We start from the raw sequence: 27333 nt of genomic DNA, 5'->3' as shown, positions 1-27333 counted from the left end.
ACTCTAGAAAAAACAGTGGATGGGGACCAGTTCTATAGTTGAATATACTTGAGACATGATACCCAGGCCATTCTCCATAGAAGAATAAAGAATGCATAGTAAATGTTCCAAGAACTTCCAGGTAACGAAATCAACAGCACTTAGTGGTAAACAGTTAATACAAAAGTTAATCTGCCAGGGTTTTTACCCCAGTTTCACCACTCATTAGCTCTCTATAAACGTTTGAGAAAATTGAGACATGGTTTTATTTCGTGCCCAGGAACTTTAGTGTCCTTAGATGCCTCAGGCTGGCCCTTTTACTCACAGTCCTCCTGCCTTAGTGTCACCAAAACTGAAACTGCAGGCTGTGTCACCATTAGATTCTGTAACTTTAGAAGTCACTCAAGTCCTATTTCTAAGCTTCCTCAACTTTAAAATGGGAATGGCAACAAGATTTCTCCCACTGTGGTGAGAAATTAAAGTAAGATATGCCAAGTATTCACAAGAGACTAATAGAGTCAACTGTCAATATTCATAGTCATTTAACAAGCTGACTAAATTCTTTACTGTCAATCTCTACAGATATTGTGACCATTTTTCAGAATGGCTGTGGTTTAGAATATACTTGGAACAGCCCAGATTTATTATGTATGTTAGTTAGGGTGATGAGTTATGGTTAATTTTAAAAAAAAACTTTCATACATATGCTTATGTCATCTCAAAGCATATAATGTCCTATTATCATAGAATACTAGAGGAGTTGCAGTTAGGTGTAGAAATTTTACCCCATGGGTGTTCTACTAGCTCACCAGGGTAGTTTGTAAACATTTCACACACCAGTACAGATTGTCCATCTATATGAAAGAGGTATCTTAGACAAAGTATGTAAAGTACTTTGTATGTAAAAGTATGTAAAGTACCAACTCATTATCTTGGTGAATTTCCATGTTACTAAGTTTTATAGGGATGGAACACCAAGTAGCTAAAGCTTTAGTGATCAAAAATATCATGGATACAGCTTACTGCTGGGGTCTGCAGAGACAAAACACAGTACTCAGAGAGAAAATTAATATTTGAAAGTTTCCTAGGAATAATCATCAACAAAGTAAGATTTCAAAATAGAAACAAGAAGTACAAGCATAATCAGTAAGAACTCTACCAGAACTACCCTGCCTACAAGACCTGCAAGGACAAAGATAAAACAGATAGAGCAGAGATTAAGGGTATGTACAACCAATGCCTTGCCTAACCCAAGACCCACCGATGGAAGAGAGCCAACCCCTAACACTATTAAAGGTACTCTGCTATGCTTACAGACAGGATCCTATCGGAATTGGCCTCTGAGAGATTCCCGCACAGCAACAGTTTGAAACAGAAGCTGAAACTCACAGCCAAACATTGGGCGAAGCATAGGCAGTCTTAAGGAAAACTGGGGAGAAGGATAAAAGCACCTAGAGGTGACAAGAGCTCTACAAGAGTCCAATAGAGCCAACTAACCAGCAGAGCACCCTGTGAAATCTCAAGCACCAAGCAAGTACCATGATGGACTGGACCTGTGTCCTCTACATATATGTAGATACCTCAGGCTTCCTGTGGGTTCACTAGTAAGGGCACCAAGGGTTGTCTCTGACATGGACTCTGTTGTCTCCTTTTTAATCATTTGCCCCTGATGGGTCTGTCTTCGCAGACCACAGGGGAAGAGGACAAACTCAGCCCTCATGCGACTTGATGAGCTGGGATGGGTAGGTGGAGGGGCTCCTCTTTTCTGAGGAGTAGAAGAGAGGGATGGGGGAGGAAGAGTGGGACTGGGAGGAGAGGAGGGAGGGGGCTATGACCAGAATATAACGTGAATAAATAAATAGATAGACAGATGGATAGATAAATAGCTTTTTTTAAAAAAAGCTATACTGTGGTGTAAGAGTCTGTATTCTATGTCGACAGGAACAGATTTAGAACAACCAAGGAGACAAACACTGGAAATGTCCGTGAGAATATCCCTCAAAAGGCAATTCCCAGCTGAAATGTGGGCAATATTATCTCCTCAGTGAGGGGTCTCATTCCACACCACCCCCTACCACAATGGGCCACATACTCTTAAAATGAACCATAATTAATCCTTCCATTAAGTTGTTTTCTGCCAAACATCAGCAATGAAAAAGGAAATAACCATACCAGGAAAAAATTATGTAAAAAATTTGAAGGAAACTGAAGAATCCTTCCTAGCCTAAATAACAGAAACAAAAATGCAATACAGTCCCTTGCCCGCCTTCAGAAGAAGGAAACTCAGAAAAAGATCCATTAAAATGAACAGTCAGCTAGTTAAATGATAACCTTCAAAGGACCTTTAATGATTTTAAAATTTATAATTGCATCAGTTTGCTGGCTTCTCTTAGGTCATATTTTAATCATTTTCACCAGCAAGAAGAAGAAAAAATCATGTTCATAATTCTATGTTCTCAGTAACTAAAAACTACTTTCAATTATTATCATTCTACTGACAATTTACTCACATAATATTTCTACATAAATGATTTTTCATGACTGAAAAGCTTATTTTTTACTTAACTGTGTACACTAATCATGCCCCTAATTGTCATTTTCTGGAGGCTGGAGAGATGGCTCAGCAATTAAGAGCATAGGCTGCTATTCCAGAAGACCCAGGTTCAATTTCCAGTACCTATATGGTTTGACCCTAATCTTAGACTTTCTGTTTCACTCTGAGAAGGTGTAAGGATCTGCATTTTATTGCCTTCCCAGAAGCTGATGTGGATCACCTAGGGACACGTTACTAGTCAGAGTAAGATTGCACACTAATCATCCGATTGAGGTTCCTGAAGTTCCTTCCCAGAAAGGAGCTCACAGACTTGAGTTGCAGATGAGTTTTCAACATGGGGGGTGCTTTTAGACAGCAGCGGAAGGAAAAGAGAAAAGAACAAAGGAATCCAGGAAGCAGCCAGAAGCCTTCGGTGTGCACTGCAAGGAAGCACTGTCTGGCTGACTGGAAATATCTCTTAACTGCAGAAATTGTTAAGGAGATTTTTGTCCTGAAATAAATGAGATTTATATTGTTTGACAGTAAGTTTCTACCTTCACAATAGAGGCCAAACTGCTACGTGGGGATAAAACACACACACACACACACACACACACACACACACACACACACACACGCTTTTTAAAATTCTTTTGTGTGTATGACATGTTTTTCACATGAGCACATATATTCTAGTGTATGACCGCAGGTGAAAACACACCACAGAATACAAAGAGGTCACAAAACAACCACAGTGGTTTGTCCTTGCCTTCTACCTTCTTGAACACAGATTTTTTTTCTTTCACAGTTTGCTGCTGCCTAAGTAGGCTACCTAGCCTGCAAGCATCTAGGGATGCTCTGTCTCTATCTGCTGTGGTTATAGACAAATGATACCAGGTGCATTTTTTCCTAGATTCCAATGAGCACAGGTATCCATGATTGCATGGTAAGTGCTTTACTCAGTAAACCAACTCCCAAGTCCCACTCCCGAAACAATCCCACAGTTTTCTTCATGAAAGATACAAGAGAAACTCTAGCTCTGAGTAATTATTGTATATCAGCTAGAGATGTTTTTACTTTATTTGGGAGATGATTACTGAAATATAAATTAAATCAAAAGTCAGAAAACCACAGAAGTTTGTTCCCTGTACTAAAGGTTTCATTTTATTTGGGTAGAGATTAATTCAGTCCCTCTAGAGGCATGCACATATGAACATATGTCTACATAAGCACCCAGTGACATGTGCGTAAATGTATCTTAGTTATATGCTGTCTTCTAGAAATAGATAGATAGATAGATAGATAGATAGAGCAGAGAAGCTGCATAAGATATCTTCCTGACTCTTTCTCTGAATGCCACATCCCATGTACATTTTTTACCTATTTTTTAATTTAGTTTGGCACTATTGTTTTTATTTCAATATACAAAAAAAATGTGCTCATGTATGTACACAATCACAAAATGGCTCCAGTAAAGAGTTACTGAACCAGATATAGGCTTATTTGTCTCATGTGTAGCAGTTTCTGAGGGCTAATTCATTGGGAGCATGAGTTATCACTGCAGTATCTTTAAGACTGAAGTCTGATATTCTAAATTATCTTAAATGACTCTGCATTGTTCTTTAAATTAAGCAGGCTCATTAAGTCCTTAAGAAAACATGGCTAATCTCAAGGATGGCTTGGATAACTGAGGATGAAGCCTGAGATAGCATGTTTCACTGTCTGTATATTTTATATAACAGTATTCATGAATGTATCAAAGAAGACAAAGCTGTAGTCAATAGCTCCAAGAGGTGTGACAAAGCTTGTTTTTAAGTTTAAAATTTAAAATACATTGATTTAAAAAAATTCAACTAAGCCACTGGGAGTTGCCACCGCCTTCTGTATATGAGGTTCCACTATCAGCACTTGTTCTTAAATCCAAGTGTTTGGAAACATATCATTCAAATATTACCTACTACAGCCACAAATCAACACCACTGAATTTCTGAGTAATAATTGCCATTTCTTCACAGAATCCGAGCACAATGACAATCCACTATGAAGGCTCTAGCTGGCCACAAAACACGTATGTATCAGTGGGCTATATTCAGTCTACTGATCCAACATTGGGAGAAAACAGAAATGTACAATAAGGGTAAATGGGGGGGTGACTCAAATTTCAGTTAGTAAGTCTCTAGTAAGGACAAGAAGAAGTTGTCTCAGATTCTGATCACTCTGTCAGGGTGCGCACAAACTCACAGGACAAATATTACGTTTTCTAAAGCTTTTCTGTGCAATCACTGCAGAAATGATTGGTTAAGTGCGAAGAAGTAGAATCTGTGGACTGCTTGACAATAGCGGGTCTCTAGATCACAACCCCTGATCCTAAAGTGCAGGAAACATCACGGAAGAGGAGTAGATGGATTGGAAGATGGAGAGGAGTGCTGTGAAATAGTGTCGGTTGGACACCTCATGGCCACTGCTCTCATGAACTCACAACTCGCACTCAACTACTTGCACAAGGCCAAGCTAGTCAATAATCCAGCGTGGATGAGGGAGGGGAGTTGAGGAGCTATTGGAAGCTGATGCATACTCAGTGAGGGAGACTCGGTTATTTTCAGGTATATATAGTCAACATAATCCGACTCAGCAGGTTGTTAAAAACAAAACATAAACTCAGAAGGGATGTATAAGGGGGAGTTAAAAGGAGAGTAGGTGGATATGATGAATATATAATGTACTCATGAAAATTCTCAAGAATAAAAAATATTATTAAAAATATCTGTGAATATGTGTTCATGACATGTAGCTTTGTGAACAAATAAATTTGTTTTTACAGTTTAAGCAGTGCTATAAATTTTTTGTAAATCTGTACTTTCCTAAAAAAAAAATCAGCTTTCACATGAAACTTGTTATAAAAGAGCAGAACTTTGTAAAAGTGCAAGAACTATGGCTAAGTCTCACTAAAAACTGCTGTAAGCATGTCCCAACAGCCTAGTACCATGCCTTGCTGTCAATCAGTGTGCGACCTCACTGTGGTTCACAACTTCACATGCTTTCCTGATACTAAGTGAAAACACTATCACTCAAGAACTTGATGGTTTCACTCACAATAAAAGCCCAATTCTTCTATAAATGATAGCATAAAATCAACAGAAAAGAAACATTTCCTGAAAATAAAAATGGATCATCAAAAACTAGAACATTAAATAACTACTATAAACTCTTAAGCTGGTCATAAACACGGTCACTGAAGTCTTCAACAACTGAACAAACATGAAAATCAGACACAATTAAATATGCAAACTGCATTCTTCTGGCTGTACAGCCTAGGTGACATCTGAGGAAACAGTGTCCAAGGTATTACATCTCTATCCCAAAAATAAAAGGCTGTTTCATTATGCCCTTTGTTTTCACTGTAGGCTCTGGGGTCTCATAGTCTAATAGAGGCTGATTCTCAACTGAGCAATTAGCCTGGTAAAATGTTAATGCATCCACAGAGACTCAACCATCGTTATTTAATGTGATGATGTGAAGGCAGGCAGCTGAGCTTTAAAAATTTTTTCCTAGCAACAAAGAACAAGGCAACAAGAGCAACCTTGGTGCTTGACATCCTTTGTGAGGTCCTGGACCCAGGATGATTCACAAACCTTTAACGCTGGTCTGTTTCTTTTTCACATGGCTGTCATTCTGAGGCAGAAAAGCTATTATTACCTGGATTTGTTCATATCAAGTAAACATTAGTAGAAATTAAGTAAAAATCTGAAATGATTGACAGGGTTTAAGATCAAATTAAGATAAAAATGTCTTTATCCATGCTGCAGATTCTTAAGGATGCCTGATATATTAATATGTTTCAGTTATAAGTTGAAATGAATAAAATTTCCCACTGGCAAGTTTTCTATGGATCATCTCAGACAAGTGCTGGGTGTTCCTTGCACTTACCCAATACATTAGTTAAGATGCTTCAGTTCTACAACACAACCAGCAAGATGCTTTCAACATATTCAAATGAGGTGCGAATAGAACACGCTTTCCTTAGGAAAAGCCCAAAAGCACACAGAAAAAAATTACTTTTCTAAGCCACAGCTTTCTGGGGTTATATACAAAGTTATATTTTCATTGTTTTAAAAAGAATATTTGGCCTTAACAAATATCACAACTTGTTCAGAGAGCCTAAATTCTCTTCACTGTTAGCAAAGCAGATTCTGAGTAAAAAGCCACAAGTTCAACTTCACAGAGTCCCCGTCAGACCCCGAGGGCACAATTGGGGCCATTCTCTCTTCTAACTCAGAAAACTAGGTGGGAAATGTCAGTCACTCTTATGCCAGGATACTGTTAATCCAGGGGATGTTTTGTGGGGTTCTGGTGTTGGGGATAAAACCCACAACCCCACAATGCAAGGCAAGCTTCCACACAACTGTGCTCTATTTTCAGTTCCCTAGACAGAGTTTTCAATCTCATCACTTTGGTCCTTAATCCTTACTTGTGGAAAAGCCATGCTTAATGAATCTACAAAGCTGCCCAGAAACAAAAGGATGATGATTTATTTCCACACTGTGCTATATAGAAGATCCTGGAAGGGCACACTTTCATTTCGTTCTCTTGAAATGAAACGAATGAATACAGGAGACATAATGGCTACCCTTTTCCATGGGACCAGACACCTGTGTGTATCTGACACCCTGTGCTCACCTAGCCTTCAGTAGCGCATTAGAACATCCATCGCTCTGCACAGGCTCACACCCTGCAGCCTCAGTGAGACCAGAAAGCATTCCTCTCTGGTCGTATGCCATACTTCCCTTGACATTGTCTAATTCAGGTTCAGAAAAATGCTCATGTAGACGAGAAGGTGAAAAGGGACTTTACCCTGATGAAGAGGATCTTCTCGCCCACTCGGTATCGACCTTGAGAGAGCCGCTCTACACAGAACTTGGTTGGGCACTTGCAGGGAGGATCTTCAGAGATTCTTTTTACCTGAAATAGAGTAGTACATTCATTGTCTCTGATAAAGTCACATGGGATTATTCTCCAGGAGCTTAATCATGGCTGAACTGTTAATCAACTAGACTTGTTCTATGTCAGAACAAGTGAGTAGAGGGACCCTGGCTGAAATGTGAATGAAGATCAGGGTCTGGAAGCATCTTCTGGGGCTCTGAGCATGCTGGCTTATGGTGACACTGAAAAGGAGAGAAGATGAGATCAGTTGGCGTGATAGCAGCCATGAGCTGGAGATCCAGAAAGACAGTATGTGTGGGTCCATACAACAAAGGTATTAACAGGTAAAATAAAACATGCAGGTAAAATAACCATATTGAAAGCTAGGGCTAATGCTCATGACATAGAATGTTTCTTCAATACTAACCTACTTAATTTTAAAATCAAAGAACATGTTTTTTAGGAAAGTCTTTTTTTCTTGTTTGAAACTCTAAGGTTTTCCCCTGAAGTTGCACCAACAGATTATTTAGACTCATGTACATTTTATCCCATCTTAGGTATCATATGTAGTGTTAGCTGACACTCAAAATGAATAATTAAAACCTGATTCTGGTTAATGTTCTTTTCGAGTTCTCAGGAATAGGCATGAATACTATAAATCTTAAGAATAGCTCTAGAAAATTCATTTGTTTTTATAACCCATAAAACTTCTAGAATGTTTTTAAATGAGGAAGATTTTTAGACAATCCAGACTATCCCAAATATCACATATATTCAACAACAAATACTTCATCTATAATTTCCCTGAACTACTCAGCTGTTAACAGCTATCATTTTGTACAGATAAGATTAATTCAACAGATATGAAAGCTATGGTACTTAAAGTTCGCTATCAAGAAATACAGCCATTGTTATTTATTCACTTATTCATTTAGTGTGGTTTTTGTTTATGTTATGTATGTCAGTGTATAGTATATACACACATACGATCATAGAATACATGTATATGAGTGTGTGTGTATGTGTGTGTGTGTAGGAGAGCACTGGATAAATTTTTCTGTCTGTCTCTGTCTTATTTCCTTGAGACCATGTCTCTCACTGAACTTGGAGCTATGCTAGTGACCAGCAAGCCCCAGATACCCTCTTGTCTCCACTCCCCATAGCATTGAGGTTACTGACACTGGAGTGACCACATCTGTTTTTTATAAGGATGTTGGGACCCAAACTCAGGTTTTCATGCTTCAACACTAAGCACTCTAAACCCTCAACCCTCACCCAGACATTATTTTTAATGGTATAGTGACTGAAATTCACTTTTCTACCAAGCAAAAGCCATAGAGAACTTAACTTATGGACATCCTTAACTTTTGTTATAAAAGTATAGCAATGACTTTGCTAGCATATGAAAGTACCAGAAGTATGAAAGCGAAAGGTAGCAGAGTGAAAACCAGGAATAATGCAAGAATACAAGAATAAAAATATCTAAAGAACAAGCAAACTGTGCCTCAATGAAACAAACACAAATAACACTATTTTGAAAGTTTCAGAATGCACACAACCATCAGTGCCTTTCCAATCCTAAGTTTTTGCAATGACACAATCCTAATATTCTGAGTAATGTGATGGTATCCTAGTGAACCAATATTAGTATCTTGTTACCTTAGTTCCTTAAACGCTACATGGTATTTTATCTCACCTTAAACCCTAGACATAAAGTACAACACTATAATGAAACAGAAAACAGTTTAACAGATGCACTGTGGACACATACATAATCATACTAACAATAGCATGGATCTTCCAGGACACATGTAGAGATCATTGGAGCAGAGGAGCCCTGGCCTCAGAGATGACGTTCACTGAAGTGTGATGGAACAGCTATTATTCAGTTACTAATCAGGCCATGGATTTGAAATCGGAGCTTCTTTGTTATGGTAATGTTAAAGCAAGTGGCATAAGGATGGGATGGTAAAGAGTGATGGTATCCCTTACAAAAGAGACTTGCATTCTGCGCTAGCCATGAGGTCATACAGCCTGTAATGAACCTGCACACTGTTTTCAGTGTTTTTCTGTGCATATCTCTTCCTACAAATGTTTGTAAAATGTCATATACACATATAGCATCCTTACTATTACTATAAGGGTTTTGGGGAGAAGAGTGAGGATGACATAAAGGGGCTAGAAGACAAGGATCAGACCTTTGTCACCTAGAAGCCCAGGGAACAGCAAATCTCACTGCCCAAGGAATCACAACTTACTGAGCAAATTCTCTACTGAGAAAAAACAACACTGAGTTTGTGTGGGCAACATTTCCATCTTGCAGGATCCTCAGGAAAATACAGATAGTGTTTTTATCAAATAAATATGAGAATAATTTTCTCAAGTGGCCAGCACTTTCTTCATGCCTTCCTCACTACAAAAATATACTTGCTTTTTGTCTTTTTGTTTGGTTGTTTTTTAAATGAAGGGCTTTTGTTTGTTTGTTTGTTTGTTTCATTTGTGTCAAGGGCAGAAGCAAAAAATAGAAGAGAAAAGGCCAGACAGGGGCCAGTGGAAACACATTGTTGAGTTAATGGTGAATGATGACAACCCTGCTTCTTACATTACCATGAGGTAATTCTGTCTGCCAGGTGCTCTGTTCTTGGCTAGGAACTGAGCCGGTTTGGGGCTGAAATGAGATTTCAAGAGGGGCCTGGTTATTCAGAATTATAATATCTCTCATCCTCAGACTGAGGAAGTTGATGAAGAAGGGAGACAGTGCGAACCATTTCTTAGGACTGCATTCAACTCCCTGTGAGAGCAAGCTCAATACAACAGAACACCGAGAGGAGCACTCGGGGCGACCTCACTGCCTATCATGGCTGGATCGCTCCACCAGGACACAGGGAATAAAGCATTCCAAACGGACACCACTATGTTTCCTCTGTGAGATCTTGATTAAGGAAAGGGGGAGTTTTTTGTCCACATAAAAGGTCATCTCTTTCCCTGTGGTTCCCCTAAGAATCAGACAAGAAACTTTTGCACAAACAAAGGTGGCTTCAGTCCTGGTGCTTTCTGAAGTTGTCCGCTGGAATATGATCATCTTGGCACGGGCTTCCCTTTCTTTCTCAGTCTTCTCTGTTTCTGTTTCCTTTGCTTCCTTCCTTTACTCTTCAATACCCTCATCTCTCTTTCCTTTTGAGCTTGGCATACAATAACTTTGTACAAAATAACACAAGAACTTAGAGGATCACTTTTTTAATCGTTTTTTTTTTTCCAGCACATTTACTGGAATACATGAAGTTCAGTTCCAAATGGCTGTGTGCACCTAGTCTGTGGCACAGTGGTTGTAATGGTAATTGTTTCCTTTTTACCTTAGATACATGGGGTCTGATTTAAACCACTAATGAGAGTCAACTTTCTTTTCTTTCTGTCCCACTGTCCCTGAGATAAAATACTTCAGTGGAAAAACCAGCAAAAATTTAATGCAGTTTACAAGATTGAAGAATGACAGAAATTGTAAGAAAGGTCTATGTTCCAGTATATTTGAGAAATTCCAGGTCAACTAAGATCTCTGAGGGAGCTCTAGAGAGCTGTGTGATGTTGGCAAGTTTTCTCAATGCCAGGCAGAGAAAGCAATACTTTGCATTTCTCACTCTAACCTAATCCTTCCCCACAGGCATTGTGGGGAGAGTGTTATCTTTAAGCATTTCTTGAAAAATGCTAGACTTAAGATTTACAGGACACAAGAGTTCTCACTGGTGAGCGGCAGATGTGTCCACTTTGCACGTTAAATAAGTCTCCTGAGTGCCCACATAGCTTTGGGCTGAAAGAACAGACCTTACAGCCACAGCTTGAGGGTCTCGCTGTCTTGGGTCTCTATGTGACTTTTGTTGTTGTTGTTCTGAATTAGTACATTCATAAAACAACCTCTAATCCCTCTCAGAGTTATTCTACACCTTGGGGTTCTCTTTATATTTAGCCCCTTCCCAAAGATGAAGAATGACTGGCCATGAGACAGGCTACTGAAGAAATGGGAGCATTCTTACTCCTTCTTTCTACTTCTGGTACATGGGCTCAAATGGCAACACGTCTTCCATCTACAACACAACAGCAGACACAAACAGCACATGTTTGAGAAGAAATGATCAAATACAGAGGACAAAGAGGGGACACTCACACTGAGCATAGCAGAGGCTGGGTAGATGCAGACTGATAAAGAACCACTTGACTGAAGATTAGACTGTGCCTTGAGAGGAACACACATTGAGGCCTCATTCACAACTGCTTCATACTGACAAATAATTTAGACAACAATAAGTAATCTGTAACATATATCTAGGATGATAAATGCCATGAAAAACTTAATGTGAGCTGGGGAAATGGCTCAGTTGTAAAATACTTGCCATGCAGATATGAATTTGCATACTCAATAGCCATGTTAAAGAAGGCCAGCACATATCTGTTATCCCAACTTTGGGGGAATGCAGACAGGAGGATCCTTGTAGCTCTCTGGCCAGCTATTTGGCCTAAAACAGTGAGCTATAGTTTTAGTGAGAGGTCCTGTGTATATATTTTAAAAAAAGAAAAGAAAAAAAAGGCAAAAAATTAAGCAATACCAGTATAGGCCTCTAGCCTCTGTGTGCATGAATACACAGGTGAGCATTACAAAAACCCCCACAAGGATACATGCACATATGTTCTATAAAAGGTAACACACACTAAATATTAAAATGGTTAGAACATATTTAAGATATGCATTTAAAAGAAAAGTGTCAAGAAGTATGTTGAGGAACTAAGAACAACTACCTCAACATAAAAGAAGTGGTCCAAAGGACAAGAGTTAGAAAATACACTGGGATAGAGCAAGGAGACATGTGTGGTATCAGCAGGGTTCACATATGTCCTCGAGGATCCTATTAATTCTACCTGACTCCAGTTTGCATTCTGTCAGAGCATGCTGGTTACAAGGAATACTTTCACAGAGGAATTTCAAGAATATAGTGATGAAACAAAGCTATGGTTATACCAGGCGTGGACCTCGTAATGAGAACTGTGAGGTTCTCTTGGTTGAGTAATTAGAAAGTAAATGTAACACTGGCCACACTTTTCAAGCCTGGCACCATATTATAGGGTCTAAAGCATGTAAGTAAATGTCTCAACTCAGAGGAGGACTAAGAATGGGTGTAGCAGCCCAAAAAGACACATTTTGGAAAAGACCAAACTCAAGCTAAGTCTAAGAAAACAGCATAAACACCATGAAAAATTACTTTCAACCTATAAACATCATGCCTTTGTTATAATACAATATAACCCCATTACTGTACAAACTTTGAAATTAAGCTTCATGAACAGCAAAGCATGTGATTAATCCTAAAAGGATTCCAAGACATTTTCTTGAAGTATGGAAGCTCCCTGAGTATTTGTACATTATGAGTGGAGCAAGTGGCTATCAAAAAGAAAGCATATTAAAATGTATTGTGTAAGAAGCTTTGGTGGGACAGGTTTAAGTTTGCTGCCTTCATAGGAATTCACAGCTGCTCAGGCAGTTGTTAAGTTTCTGCTTTTTAAAATTTGTTGTGTGGAGTAAAGCAAAGAGGGTTGTGTGTCTTTTTTGTATCAGAAAGTACTCACCACCCTCTCTCCTACTGTTTCTCAGCTTAAACCATAGAGAGGAAGGCCTGCAGTCATGGCAGCCCTGTGTCCTATCAACAAAAACATCAAGACAGCTGCCAGTCTTCAAAGGACTTTGCTCACTTTGGCAGGACATACTTCGGTCTTATGCCTCTAGCCCTGTCATGTCCTATAAGCTTGCAGGCAATTCTAACCTATAAATGCAAACTTTGCATGAGTGACATAAAGACAACTCATGGTTTTTCTTGTTCACTAATGTCTTCAGGCATTTAAGATATGAGAATGATAGCACATGGGAATAATTGTCCAACATACCAACCCCATAAGCAAGGATTGTTTAATATACCTAAAAACTGCTTATCCTTATAATGATGGTGTCATGAAAGTGTGTTCTAATCACCAAAGCCTGTGCCTACAGAATGGCAGAGTAGACAGACCCTAGAGTTGGATATACACAGGCTGGAACCTAATACCCCCTCCTCTTAGCATCACAAAACTTCCAATTTCCACTTTCCTTCCTAGCAACCTTCCTTTCAGATAAAAGAGCTCTCAGGAAAAAAAAATTAGAAAGAAAGAAAGAAAGAAAGAAAGAAAGAAAGAAAGAAAGAAAGAAAGAAAGAAAGAAAGAAAGAGAAAAAGAAAAAAAAAACCCAACAAAAAAAACCCAACTCTGGTCAATACCAGGCAATTAATGAAGTAAAATCACCTTTTCCACCAGATGTTTTGTCCTTTTTCTCAACACTCTTCAATATTCATATCCATGAAAGGAGGAATTTGGAACTAACAATAAGGAGGTTAAGTGTTTTCAAAAAACTGTTTTCAAGGAGGTGACTTATTTCCTAGATTTTCAGGTACAGCTCAATGGAATTAAGTAGCACTTTATTTTAAATCATTGGTTCAGTTTTGAGTTTCAAGAAGAGCTGAAGGAGCACAAATTTTCTCATTTAGGTTAAACTGAATTCAAAGGTGCTGAAATGCAGTAAGGTCAGAATGTTCTGAGAAGGCAGGGTAAGTTTTATAGTTGGGGGAGAAAGAAGACATGGAAACTTCACTCACTGCATCGTCCAATAGGTTCCCAGTACTCTTCTTTCCTGAAGACTTTGATGAAGGAGAAGGCGAAGGAGATGGGGCAGAGAGTGTCTCTTCTTGTTCAATTTCTTTTTCCAGCTTTATCAGACCAGGAGGCTCCACACCATACCTTTCAAAATCATGAGACTGTTATGCATGCACACATAACAATACAGCAGCTGTACAGGATTCTGGATTGTGAGTGCCACAACTAACTACCTTTTTAAAATGCTACAGACTCTCCCACACTGAAATAGAGTTTTGTGAATTAACATCCTTGGAGCAGGTTAAAAACATATGTAGTTGCTGTGTATGTATAAGTACATTCATGGAGGTATATGATGTAAAGATACTCAATTTGATATATTACTGTCTCAACAACATGAATACCCACAGAGAATTTTTCTTTAACTTTTTTAACAGAATTGACAATATCAGTAATATAGTTAAAGCCTTATTTAGAAGATAAGATTGGTAATGACAGACATTAAAATGTCAAAATCAAAATAGCAGAACCCTAAAATTAAAAAAGAAGCAACTGCTTTTATAGAGAAAAGATTCACTGTGAGCTGTTCATTTCCTAGGCAGTGAGAGCAATGCACATGGCTATACAATATTACAAGCTAAACCCTTAGGAAAATCACAGTAAAGGCAAAAACATTCCTAGGAAAGGAAACAAGAATAGTTCAGAACAAAAATGTGCAAAAAAACCTGTAAACGTTACATGTTCAAGAGAAGAAGTTGGGAGATAGGCAAGAGAGAATGTGACAGAGTCTTATCATATCTCTTACAACCAGGTTTTTCTTAATCAACACTTAAAGATGTACTAAGTTTTATAGGGCTGTGTCATCTATGCTTAGTGGAGGACACCAAATATAATTCTGGAACTTGACAGCTGTGAGGCATTTAGGAAATAACCTAGGCATACACTTTCATTAACAACAACAACAAGAAAATGAATGTCTGCACAAGACTTACACAGGACAGAATTTCAAATAAAGACTTGCTGTTGTCAGCTGCCTATATTTTTTGATCAAGTGATTATTTGTTATAAAGGAGAAAAAAAGCCACTTGGTAATTAAAAGTTTGTTGTAAACCAAGCGTGGTAATACACACTCCAGCACTATGGAGGCAGAAACAAGAAGATGGTAAGTATGTGCGCATTCTAGACTAATTGGAGGGATCCTGTCTCCAGAGAAGACACAAGAAATAAAACAGGAGTTATTGAATAACATACAATATGGTCTATGAGTAGAGAAAAGTACTGATACTGTTCTTATAACTTGAATACTGTGTCAATTCAGCAGCCAATGTAAAACCTTGTTTATGTCCTCCTGTGGTATCTTGATACTTTAACAGATATCACTGCACACCAGTGTGGTGCAAATTTCTAGGGAGTTTTTCTCATTATCATGCTTGATTCCGAAGAGGGGTTCAGGTGGTTCAGTTCCAGGCCTTTTGGCTCATTACTCACTCTTCCCCCTCAGATGAAAGAACGTGGTTAAGTTGATCAAGCTTGACTCAGTTTACACCTCTAGGGAGAAATCTCCCCTTCACAGGCCCCAAGTTTCTTTGTCCATGCTGATGGCCTTTTTCTCCAGTTCAGTCATAGACACTCAGAATGCCTGCTGACTTGGATCTTTTTAGTCGTAAAGGAAACACATGATATCTCATCTGCCACTCTTTTTCTTTCTTTCTTCCTTTCTTTCTTTCTCTCTCTTTCTTTCTTTCTTTTCAGAATTTGTACAGTAGAGAAGGGTTCTTTGTATTGTATGCCTTTTAAGAGCTGCAAAGCTTATGTAAGAATTCAGTACAAAGAGCTTATAATGCCACAACAGCTTCTAATCTATTAAGTCACTTTTGTTCCATAATGAACAAACAGTTTCTATAAAGATCTAGTCACCACATTTCATACTTCTAACTGTTTGTACTTATAAACCATTTAATGCATCATTACCAGACACATGGTACAGAATGGATTCCTATCATGGTGGAGAACACATCTGACTCACAACCACCTCAGCTCTCCTACTAATAGGTCAGAAAGACTTTGGAAGGCAACCCTCTTAGCTGCTTTAGACTTTTTGGATGCTTAGCTCCATCAAGGTATAATACCTTCCTATGTTGAATGTTCTCACGAGAATAGTATAAACCTGGTTTTGAGTCTGGAAGAATCTGAGACACTGCAATCACAGGCAACTCCATATCAGTTATAAGTGAAAACCTCATAATTGAAAATATAAATTAGGTAGCTTGGAAAATATTATATTTTCAACCACAGGTGGAGGAAGGCTACCTCCCAATAACAAGGTGTGTATGCTCTGTCTTGAAAAATAGAGCAGTAGCAAATACACTATTAGAGTAGCAACAGGCTTGGCTCACAGCCAGCATAAAACAAACAGGCCAGCTTTGAATGAAACTGGTAACAGACTCACACCTGGAAAATGTTTCCTTGGAGATACTTCTTTACCTGAGAAAGCTAAAAATTAGCTGTGCCATTGACACAGAAAGTCAGTTCTAAGCTTGGAATCTCTGCCTACATTGACTTTTGAATTCTTCACGCTGCTCAAGGTAGAGTCAACTGATACCAGAATGCACACTTGAATACGATTCATTGGCTTCCTGTCAGTCTGGAGGTATAAGTAGGCTGTAAATTGTGACCCACCCCCAAGGAGGGAGACTTGTACCTTCAAGCCAACTTAGTCACCAAATGCACTTTCTGTTCTTCAAAAGGCTACCTTGGCGTCCGTGAGAGCTATACAACTTCACATGCCCTCTTTTCCTAAAACAAATTAATGTTTTTCCTTATTTCCAAGAACAGGGTGTGAGAACTTTGGGGGAAAGGGGCTTCCTTTTCTAAACCTCAATAAGGATCCAACTGGAGTCATCAAGGAAGCTTAAGTCACTAAGTCAAAGTCCTAATCCCTGCAGAGCCCAAAGGCACGGATATTGTTTAAATACTCAGGGGCACACAGTTATTTTCATCTCAGTAAAAAGTATCAAGATCAGCAGTCTTAGGGTTGGCAACTGTATGAGGAGAATATAGGAATGGCTCTCTCATTTTTCTGGCACAGAATGGTGTTTGGGATTAAGCTAACTGGAAGAAATGCACCCCAAAACTCATTCCTGACCAAGAAAATCTATTCAAACTATTTAGTAGTCTGTACTTTCCAACAAAAGACATCTGTGTTCCATTGTAGTAGGTCAGGAGACAAATTTTATAGACTAATGAAACTCCCTCTTTCTAAGGCATGTAACAGATGGTTTATAGATTCTTGCCAGATAATTTTGCCCCATTTTTCCTCTTTTAAGACAATGTAAACTTAACTTTATATGTGGAAAATGCCCCAGCCATGGGAAAGGATGCATAAAATCCCGGCAGCCCATGTCGGTCCTCCATGTGAATCAATTAGTGATCTTAACACATGATTTTCTTTTAAGCAACAGTTCATTAATCCGTGACTGAAATAGGAGATTAAAGAAATTATTCTGAAATGTTTCCTTTTAAAAGTAATAAACTTGTTCTGGCTCAATAGAACACCAAAACCCAAAGTCAGAAAATGACAAAATGCTGCTGACACACATCCTTGCCACCAACCTACCATTTCAGAAGCTTCCAGTGTTATCATGAAGATAACCTGAATCCTGCAGTCTGAAAAGATGATGAACTCAGTCATTTACCTCTTAATTTTGCAGAAATTAACACAGAAGTATTACTCGAAAGAATCTGTTGATTGTGTTGAGTTGCTTTGGTAGTGGTATAATTGCCAGACTCTACTTTGTGCTCAAACAGTACAAGTGGACTCCTTAGATGGCCAAGTGTTGAGAACTGAGAAGACTGACTACAGGAAGGCTGCTTCTTCAGAGTAGCCGGGATTGTACATTCCTCATCTAGCTGAAAGTTATTTTCCTACTTTCAAAATTTTATTTCAGCTATTTTTCATCACATTAATATTTTAATTCAGAAATAATATTTCTAGTTATGGCTACTGTACCAAAGGTGATTTTTTTTATTAAGAAACAAGGAGATTTTTACCTTCCAACAATGTTTAGCTAAAAAAGCAAAGAAATTTTACAATGTAAACAATGTAAAAGTATTGTCACCATCTCAGAGCCCAGATTGGCTCCCATTCTTGAGGGAGTTTTGCTGAGTGTCCCCAGAGAGAAGACTGTAGCAGAAGCTCAGAAACACTCCCAGAGTCACTTCTGAAGTGATGTTGGTGCTCTTAGGAGCACTTGAGAAATCTGGATGTACCATTTAGAGTGGAACATAAGGTACCCCTATCAGTGCAAAGAACTCAAGAGACTTCAGGAACTCTGATAAGATAAAACTCATCTTTATGGGATAAGATGAATGTGGTTTCTGAGTGTGCTCTGAAAATCACTCCTAGTTTGTGTTGGAGTTGTTCAAATGCATTAATCTCTGTGAGATCTCTGGCTGTGGACACAGGGGAGGAGGGAGTGACTTCAAGCATCTAAATCTAGATCTAAACCTCAGGCTGAGTTCAGATGTGAAAGAGACTAGATGGGGGAGTCTTTCCTTCATGTTGTCCTACTTCAGGAGCTCCCAGTAAAACCAAACAAATAGCTCAGCTCTGTTTATAAAGAAACAAATAGGCATTTTTTTTTTAGCTGAATAACAATTTATCTGACTGGCATCCTTTCAACTGTTTAAAGTAACAGCAAGAGGAATGCACTACCTCATTTTCTTTTGTGCTGAACAGTATATAGTGCTTCACAAGACCCATTCAGCTGAAGATGACAGAAAGATAATCTAAAGTTCAATATTTCAATTTTGGGGTGATCTTAATCTCCACTCCACCATGAGATACTGACCTCCATTGTGGGTTTTTTTTAATTAGTTGTAGTAACTATCCTAACATGGTCATAAATGTGGGTTTGTACAGAGCAATACAGAATAACTACCACCTAGAATATCTGTGCTGGTTTTCAGATGTACCTCAGTACATAGTGTTTACTGAACACGCCAAAGCCCTGGAACGGTGTCCAGCACCCTCTGCTCCTCATGTATGAGTGCATGCCTGGGAGGGTAGAGGTGGGATACCAAGGTCATTCTGTACTGCACAAAGAGTGTAAGGCCATCCTGGCCTACAGAGGACTCTGCTTTAAAATAAACTAATTGATAGACTAAGGAGTTAATCACTTGTAGTGAGGGGAAAACTCTTCATATGACATTTCACATTGGATGGAGAAACATGTTGCTAATCTCCTTGTTAACCAAGATTTGTATTAATTTTATCATGGCTATGTCAAAGGTAATTGATGTCAGATCCAAAGCTGATAGTCAAGCTTCACCTTAGATACAGTAGCCATAACTAGTCTTTCTGAATTAAAGTGTTATTGTGATGAAAAATAGTTGTGATATAAAATTTTGAAAGCAGGAAAATAACTATCAGCTAGAGGAGGAATGTAAAACCCCGGCTACTTTGAAGTCAGTATTCCTGCTGTCACTCTCAGATCTCAAAATCTGACCATCCAATGGACCCAGTTGTATTATTTAAGGACAAAGAAGAATCTGGCATTTTTCTCATATTTATCCATATAATTTATCCATATAATTATATCATACAGTATTTTTTAGTAGAACTTCTAAACACTCTACGTTTCTTCTAGTTGTGTATCTCTGAGGTAGCTGCTGACTGATTACTTTTTTTTTCTTAGTTTCTGTTGCTTCTATATGATGGATAATGAATCTGACTTGAGCAGAAGCTCCAAAGCTGGTAGAAGAGGCTGATCTCTGGAATCATTAACACCTTTGTCCTACTCTCTCTAACACCCAACTCAAGGATATGGCAGAACTAAAAAGGCCTGGCATTCTGTCTGGCTAAGAGATGGACTGAACTGTACCTAAAAGGTAAAACCCTGAATGATCAAGGGCAAGGGGTATGACCCAAACCCTTTAAACAGTTATCTGGAAGTAGTGTGGGGCTAAAGAAATCTTTAAATGTCTCATTTTTCATTCCTTCTTACATATTATTTTTAATTAAAATACTGAAGCAATGTTTTTGCTGTAACTATTGAGGTAAAGTAAAAAAAATTCTATCTATTTCATAGTTCACTAAAATTTTATTGGTTGTGGTGATTTAAAGAATTTGGAATTGCTTCCATTAATCAAAAAAAAGTACTTTCACTGGCAGTGTTTGTTGCTGGGCTACAATTTCACAATGTACAAAGTTGGTGTCTTCTTTCTCCTAATTTTCTACATAAATTCTCCATGTAAGCTCACCCAGTACTAACTCTCACTCTGTTTTACTGGCTCATGTGATCTCAGTATCTACATGCACATGGTACACAGACAAGCAGCCACAGAATACAAAGGTAAAAGTAAATACATAAACTTTAAAGGTATAAAGGATTACCCTTCATGCTCCATTAAGACTTGGAAGAAAATTTATTTAATTAAAGGGTATCAGTAGAGGCTTGGGCAAAGTCTGTCCTGACCAAATGAATGGGGTGTTGAGAATACTAGAGACATACTTTTAATTTTAACTATGGCTTGCAAGATAATCTAAGCAATTCATTTGCTAACCGGTCTCTTAGCATCCAGTTTGAAGGTCAACAATGAGAAGCCAGTATGTTTCTGTTTCCTGAGGCTGAGATGTGTCTGCGCTGTGACAGGAGAGCAGAGGTCTTACCTACCTGGCTGCAATCCGACCAAGTTCTAGCAAACAGAGACACACTTCTCGGGGCTGCTTGTGCAGAACTGGAAGACAAGACAAAGACAACTTTACAAGAAAAACAAAAACAAAAACAAACAAACAAAAAAACTGTAAAGTATTTACAGGTGATAGGCTTGCCAATGACCCTCCCGTGGCCCTCACAGAGATAAGCTGCTTTTCATTCTGCCATTCATAAGAGCCAACCCAAACCCTACGCTTTCCCAAACTCCAGCCACCCAGGGCCCCAAATACCATAGGTCCAGTGAACTCTCACTATAAAAGCAATGTCTTCAGTTAGTTAATATTAATAGGTCTATATTTGATTATACATATATAGGTAAGATAATTATATTGTGTACACTCCTGATTCTTACATCAAATTGAATTAGTGAGGATAAAATGTATAAATTATGATTCTTTGTTCACCTCCAAATAAAGGCAGAGGTCAAATGGAACTTCCAACTTAATGTTTCTTGGTAATCAATAATTGATACTGTAGAAAGAGACCAAGTTTACTGACCAGATTCTTAAGACGTGTGTGAATAAACAAGTTTCCATCAGCCAGCATTTTTCATCAGATAAGCCAATAAGAAACCTTCTTTGTGTAGCTATTCCTGAATTGCATGACACTATTACACCGTGAAGCTGTTCTGTGACTAGGCTTGGGCAGTTCAGCAATGCAGACAGACACAATTGCATTTCTGAGCCTGTGAGAGGAACACCTGTTGTTTGCTCTACCTTCCTAATCAAAACTGGGGCAGATAATGCAATGTCATTTTCAACATCAAATAAAATCAATAGTCTAACAAAATTTTGCATACAGAAAAGCCTTGAAAAAGTTGTTATTCTAATAAGACAAAATAATATTTGATAAAAAATAGCAATTTTGTTCTAATTCATAAAGCTAGAATTGTATAATTCAAGTCTTATTATCTATTTACTTAATCTAAATATTCTAATTTCTTATATCTACTCATTATATAATAGTAATACTTAGTCCAAAGATAACAACAGAATTTGTTTGGAGAAGATATGAATATTAAATATATTTGTATTTGAACGATTAAAATTTGTGCTCTCATTTTGTTTGAATAGACATCACAATTATGTCTTATTATTTGGTTATAAAAATGTCACTTTTAAACTAAAAAAAAACTCATCAAAAATGCTTACTAAAAGCATAACTGATCATAGAAAAGTCTGAAACAAAAAATATTCCAATTCCCAATAAGAAAAGTTTAGTTTTAGTTGTCCAATAGAAAACTGTTACAGAACCTAGGGGAGGCTTGAATAGTTTCTAATTAACTGAGGCTTCTTTATTTTAATACAGTATATCTCCAGCTGCAACTGTGTCAGCTGACTGTGTCCCCAGCCACAGCCACCTCATGAGGATTAACATGTAAATCGACTTCAGTTCAGTGATTTGAAGAATCAGGTACAGTGTCAAACAGAGAACAAGGATGAATGCCACAGAAACAGAAGGGAAATACTGAAACCAGTCTAAGTCATTGATTTCTTCTTTTTCTAACTTCTTAAAATAAGGTACTAAAATAACAAAATGGAGTTTTGAGTAGGAGAGAGAACGAATGAAAGTAAGGAAAGAAAGACTGATTCCCCATTTATTCCCATATCTTCAGTGAAGGCTGTGTGAAGTACATAGTCAAAGCTCCAGGAACTTTAGATATGATGTCATTCATCTTTAGATGGAAACAACATCAAAATATTAGTAGAGCCAGGCGCAGTACTGCATACCTGTAATCCCAGCACTCAGAGAGGCAGAAACAGGCCACCTCTGTGAGTTCCAGGCCAGCCAGGTCTACAAAGCAAGTCTTGACACAACTGTCACACCCCTTTAGCCAAATGAGTATTGGCATTCTGATGCGTTGGTACATAGTGGTGTGGAAACAGAAATATTCCACAAAAAAATTGAAGAGGACTAATGATGGGAATAATATGAGAAATTTGATATGAAGGATGCACTATCATTATTCATTTCTTGGTTTCCTTATTTGTGAAAGTAAAAGATTTTGTATGCCAAGCTCAAATGTTGGTTCCACGTTGATATGTGAGAAAACCCAGTTGACAAACTGTAAGGTCAGGGATCCAACATCCTCTTAACAGAACTAGCCCAGATACTCTAACAAAAACAAAACTACCTGAGTTGGGAAATTGTACGGGAGAAGAGGATAAATTAAAACAGAAAGGATAGTGATATATATGTGTGCATATGTATAATAAAATTCATAACTTTGCATACAAGCTTTAAATTAATGTAAAATAGAAAGAGCAGCATTTCGTAGGAAAAATTTTATAAAAAGACTGAGTTTTAATCTTAAGTTTTTGTGGAATTATTATCATCTGTATAGTAATAAGTGAATCACTTCAAAATTTTACAGCTGTACATTATTGTCATAATGGCCTTCCAAATATTGACTAGACTGTGACTAAAAGTGGTGAGAAAAAAAATACAAACGGCCAAAGGAAACATGGTGAATGATGACTGGCAGGCCTGACTGATATGTTGAGCTGCATGATGCCACAGTGTCCACCACATGTGGTTCCTCTGCCATGTTAAGTATGTTTTAGAACACTGAGGATAGCAGTCTTGTGGAGATAGTTATGATGAACAAGCTAGAAAGATGAGAATGCCTAGCCTTTTTAGAAGTGATAAGAATTTAGCTGAGGTAAATGAGTATTAAGTAAACAAAAAAAAATCACTTTTAGCCTACCACTGTAAAATTCGATTTAGAACCCTTTAATAGTACAAATGTGTGTATTAGACACAGGAGTCAACCTTGACTCTAACACTGCAGCAAGCTCTACTCTGACGGGAAGAGAATATGGGTGTGGATCCAAGCTGCAAAGGTCTGTGAGTGAGTGTGAGGGCTCATGGCTATTATTGGTGCTATATGGGGAAGTAGTTATATATATTCCCACCTTCCTAAGGAGAAGCAACACTGCCTATCTCCTAGCATCTCTGTGGTGACTGAATAAAACAATACTTGCTGAGCATACGGGAAGCACCAGCGGGGGAGCAGCTCTCCTCTTCAGTATTACATTTTTTGTTGTTATTAAGAATGATTTGCCTAGAAAGATTATCTTCATTAGTTGGAGTCAATTAACATCAATCCACTTTTGTTTGTTCTTGTGTTCATCTTATTGTGCCCCTGTAGTGAACCAGTTATTAAAAATACTTAGGCTGGAAAGATGGCTCAGTGGATAAAAGCACCAGCTGCTCGTCTAGAGGACCTGGGTTCAATTCCCAGCGATAACATGGGAGTTCACAACCATTAGTAACCTCAGTTCCAGGGGACCTGACACCCTCACACAGATATGCATGCATGTAAAACACCAACACACAAAATAATAAAATAAAATTTAAAAAAAAACGGTTGAATGAAACAAAACTCTTATAGTTGAAAAATGCTAATTTAGAGCATCCTAGGACAATGAGTATTTTTAATGTTGTGGGCCAATTTTGGCTATTATAAGTTTGTGCAAGTTATAAGTCATAATGACGTTTGTACAAAAGACATGTTTTAGACCTAAACACCTTGTCATTGATTTTCTTGGGAATAAAACAGTTCAGTAGAGTCCATTTTCAGTAATTAATCTGGGTATATTAGGTGTGTACTGAATGATTTAGGCACCTTGAACTACCTGTCTCTAAAAACGACAGGAAAAAGCCCAGCCTGCCCTGTGAGCTGGGACTATGGCCTCAGTTATCTGCAGTTCCCCTTTCAAACATATTCCTCAGTGGCCTTTTAAAAGAAACGTCTACTTCATGTACAGCTGGAAGCACTGCTCCACTCTATCGCTGTGACAATATGGGCTCTTCCTTTAGTTAGTGGAAGAAGCTGGAGTTCCTCTTGCTATCTTTCTCCTGAAGGGACTCTCTATAAAACAGCTCTCAGTTTGGTGGTGATTATTATATGAAAAGGCTGCACCTTCAGAGGCCTTTACAAGACATTCAAACCCGTAAGAAGTAAAAACATCTGACCCTGAGATCTACAAAAAGCAGCCCAGACTCCAACTCAAGATACAAGTGGAACAGGAGTGGTAGTGCATGCCTTTAATACCAGCACTCAGGAGGCAGAAGTGGGCAGATAGACCTCTGTAAGCTAGAGGCCAGCCTGGTCACCTAGAGGCCAGCCAGGAGTAAGTAATAGTGAGACATTTTCTCAAAAAAAAAGCAAGAGTTTAATTTATAACTTAGATAGAATGCTACTCACCCCAGGAATAGAACCTGAGTTTAAATGTTAGAGAATTTTCAAGAGCAAAGTGCATGAGACTGTGGATGTATAGTTTAGCTATCTGCATTAAGCGTTAACAAATGGACAAAGAAAGAAAAGTATAAAAAGTTTAATGTGCACTTTTTTTTAAGTTTTTTTAATACAGTAAAAATTAACGATATTTGAATAACTTGGAAAGAAATATTTAGATTTTTTTTATTTAGGAAGAAAACTAGAAGTAAATATTATTGACTGGTTGCTTTAAAATTAGGAATATATCACAAATTTATGGCTGAATACCATCTCAAAGTAGAGAATAAGTCCTAATAAATCAGAGGGGGAGGTAGGAAAAAACAATAAACTGAAACACAAGACATTGCTGAGTGTCCACTGAAAAAGCTGCTGCCTTCTACTTCCTCTTCTAAAAGAAACTCATGGCTAAGAGTCAGTGCTGTAGTGTAAGTTCCTTGATAACGAGAATGGGTCCAGAGGTTATTGGTATAGATATCAGTGGGACGTTTTAGGAAAACCCTACTCTTACTGATCATCATCTATTCCTCACACTTAAAGGTGATGAGTGTCATGTCTGAAAACCAGTGTTAGCCAACATTATAATATTAAAAAGCTTTTCTTATAAATTTTATTTACTAAAAATTTGTAAGTGTGCAGTGGGTTTGTGAAGTATGTTCTACTTACGTGAAATACAAAAGTCATGCTCAGTACAATGACTTGGTGGATTTTGTGAGTATTTTTCCCTTGTAGGGATCTATATATTCAAAGTCTGAGGGCCAGGTAAGCTGAGGGTCAGCCACAAACTGTTTCCTGTGCATTGTTATTCTGAATGACACCCAGAGAGCAGAGAGAAATCTAATTTAAATGCAAGAGCTGTCAAGGACAGCCAGTTTTGGAGGCACAGAACAAATCTGAGGGTTCAGTTGCAAACTAACAACGGAAACTAACTGGTCTGCCGCTCAGAAGAAGGACTCTCCTGGTCCCTGACGCTGGGTGTGATGCCTAGGAGACAGGCCTACGGGCGCACCTGTGGACAATTGCAGAGTAAGGTTAGCCTCTGAGAATCACTCTGGGAAGGACATTCCCAGAGCAGCAGTCCCAGGCTGCACAAAATGGAGAGGGAAAGCTGAGCATAAGCATGTGTGCGCTGATCCACGCTCTCTGCTCTTCACCGTAGAAGCCCCTGCCTCTGTGACTTCCTGCAACCTAGAATTCTGAGGCAAATAAGCCTGTCTCCCTTAGCTTGATTTTGCCAGGGTGTTTCAGTATAGCAACAGAAAACTAAGATATCACATGGCTGAAGACTTCCATCAACTCAACAGTTTCCAAAACAGAATGAGACATCCATAGAAATAATACACAGACAGTGCCCACACATATTCTCGTCCACGAGGGAGGCACTGTAGGATGGAATGAATGTGATGAAGTTGAATGAAGAAATGTGCTGGAATAGGGGTTTCCTTTCTCCAGCACATAACACTCAGAATAACAAGGGCAAGTATATCCAAGTTGGTTTTATTTACAGTTACTCATTTTCTTTTAACTTAAAATAATCCTACACAACTTTACAAATTTATTCAAAGGATTAATTTTTATAAGAAGGTATAGTATTTGGAGGTGAATAAAGCTGAATTCAAATCTTAATTTCAACCTCTTAGCAGTTGTAATATGGGGTAACAAATGATTTAACTCTCCCTTTCACAGGCTTTTGTTTATGCAGTGACATCTACTGGCAGAGTACATGGGGTAGCACATGTGCTGTGCTTGGCTGCCTTTGATGAGCACAGAGATAAAACCCTCAAATCTGGGCCAACACAAACCTTACCTAGGAGAAGCTACAGATCTGCCCATATCCTTTCAGTCAGCTTTGATTCTCTAAAGTCCCTAAATTTGCCACCCAAGAAGCAATTCAACAGTCTTCATAAACTCAATATTATTCTCCTGGACATTCTCCTAGACACTACGCAGTCAGCTAGTTCTGAAAGGGGATGCCTGAATTTCTAAGTAAAAGTAAAAGTTGTTCCAGCACCTAGAGGTGGAGGCAGGAGTGCTAGGAATTATAATCCTCCTCAGTTACATAATGAGTTCCCCCAGGTTGGCCTGGACTGTTTGAGAGCATTCTCAAGAAAGAGAGAAAAAGAACAAAAACAAACAAAAATAATAAAATAAAGACAAGAATTAAAATACTAAAACAGATCAGGGCACGGGGGCCCTTATGAGACTGTTTTTCCAACCAAGGACCATGTATGGATATAACCTAGATCCCCTGCTCAGGTGTAGCCCATGGTAGCTCAGT

At 38.3% G+C, this 27333-nt stretch overlaps 1 protein-coding gene across 4 annotated transcripts in view; it reads right to left on the bottom strand.

The window, feature by feature from the left end:
- Window positions 1–27333, bottom strand: part of Gas2 (growth arrest specific 2) — a 128811-nt gene that overhangs the window by 46181 nt on the left and 55297 nt on the right. For all 4 annotated transcript variants that reach the window (XM_060367224.1, XM_060367225.1, XM_060367226.1 and 1 more), the window contains 3 exons: window positions 20774–20837; window positions 14102–14243; window positions 7364–7471 (listed from right to left, as the gene is read on the bottom strand). In XM_060367224.1, coding sequence (XP_060223207.1) covers window positions 7364–7471; window positions 14102–14243; window positions 20774–20837 — 314 coding nt within the window. The remainder of the gene's footprint in view (window positions 1–7363; window positions 7472–14101; window positions 14244–20773; window positions 20838–27333) is intronic.

Source organism: Meriones unguiculatus, chromosome 14 (assembly GCF_030254825.1).
Source record: "Meriones unguiculatus strain TT.TT164.6M chromosome 14, Bangor_MerUng_6.1, whole genome shotgun sequence".
NCBI lineage: Eukaryota > Metazoa > Chordata > Mammalia > Rodentia > Muridae > Meriones > Meriones unguiculatus.
Note: the sequence above shows the minus strand (reverse complement) of the source record. Positions and strands in the feature narration are given on the sequence as shown.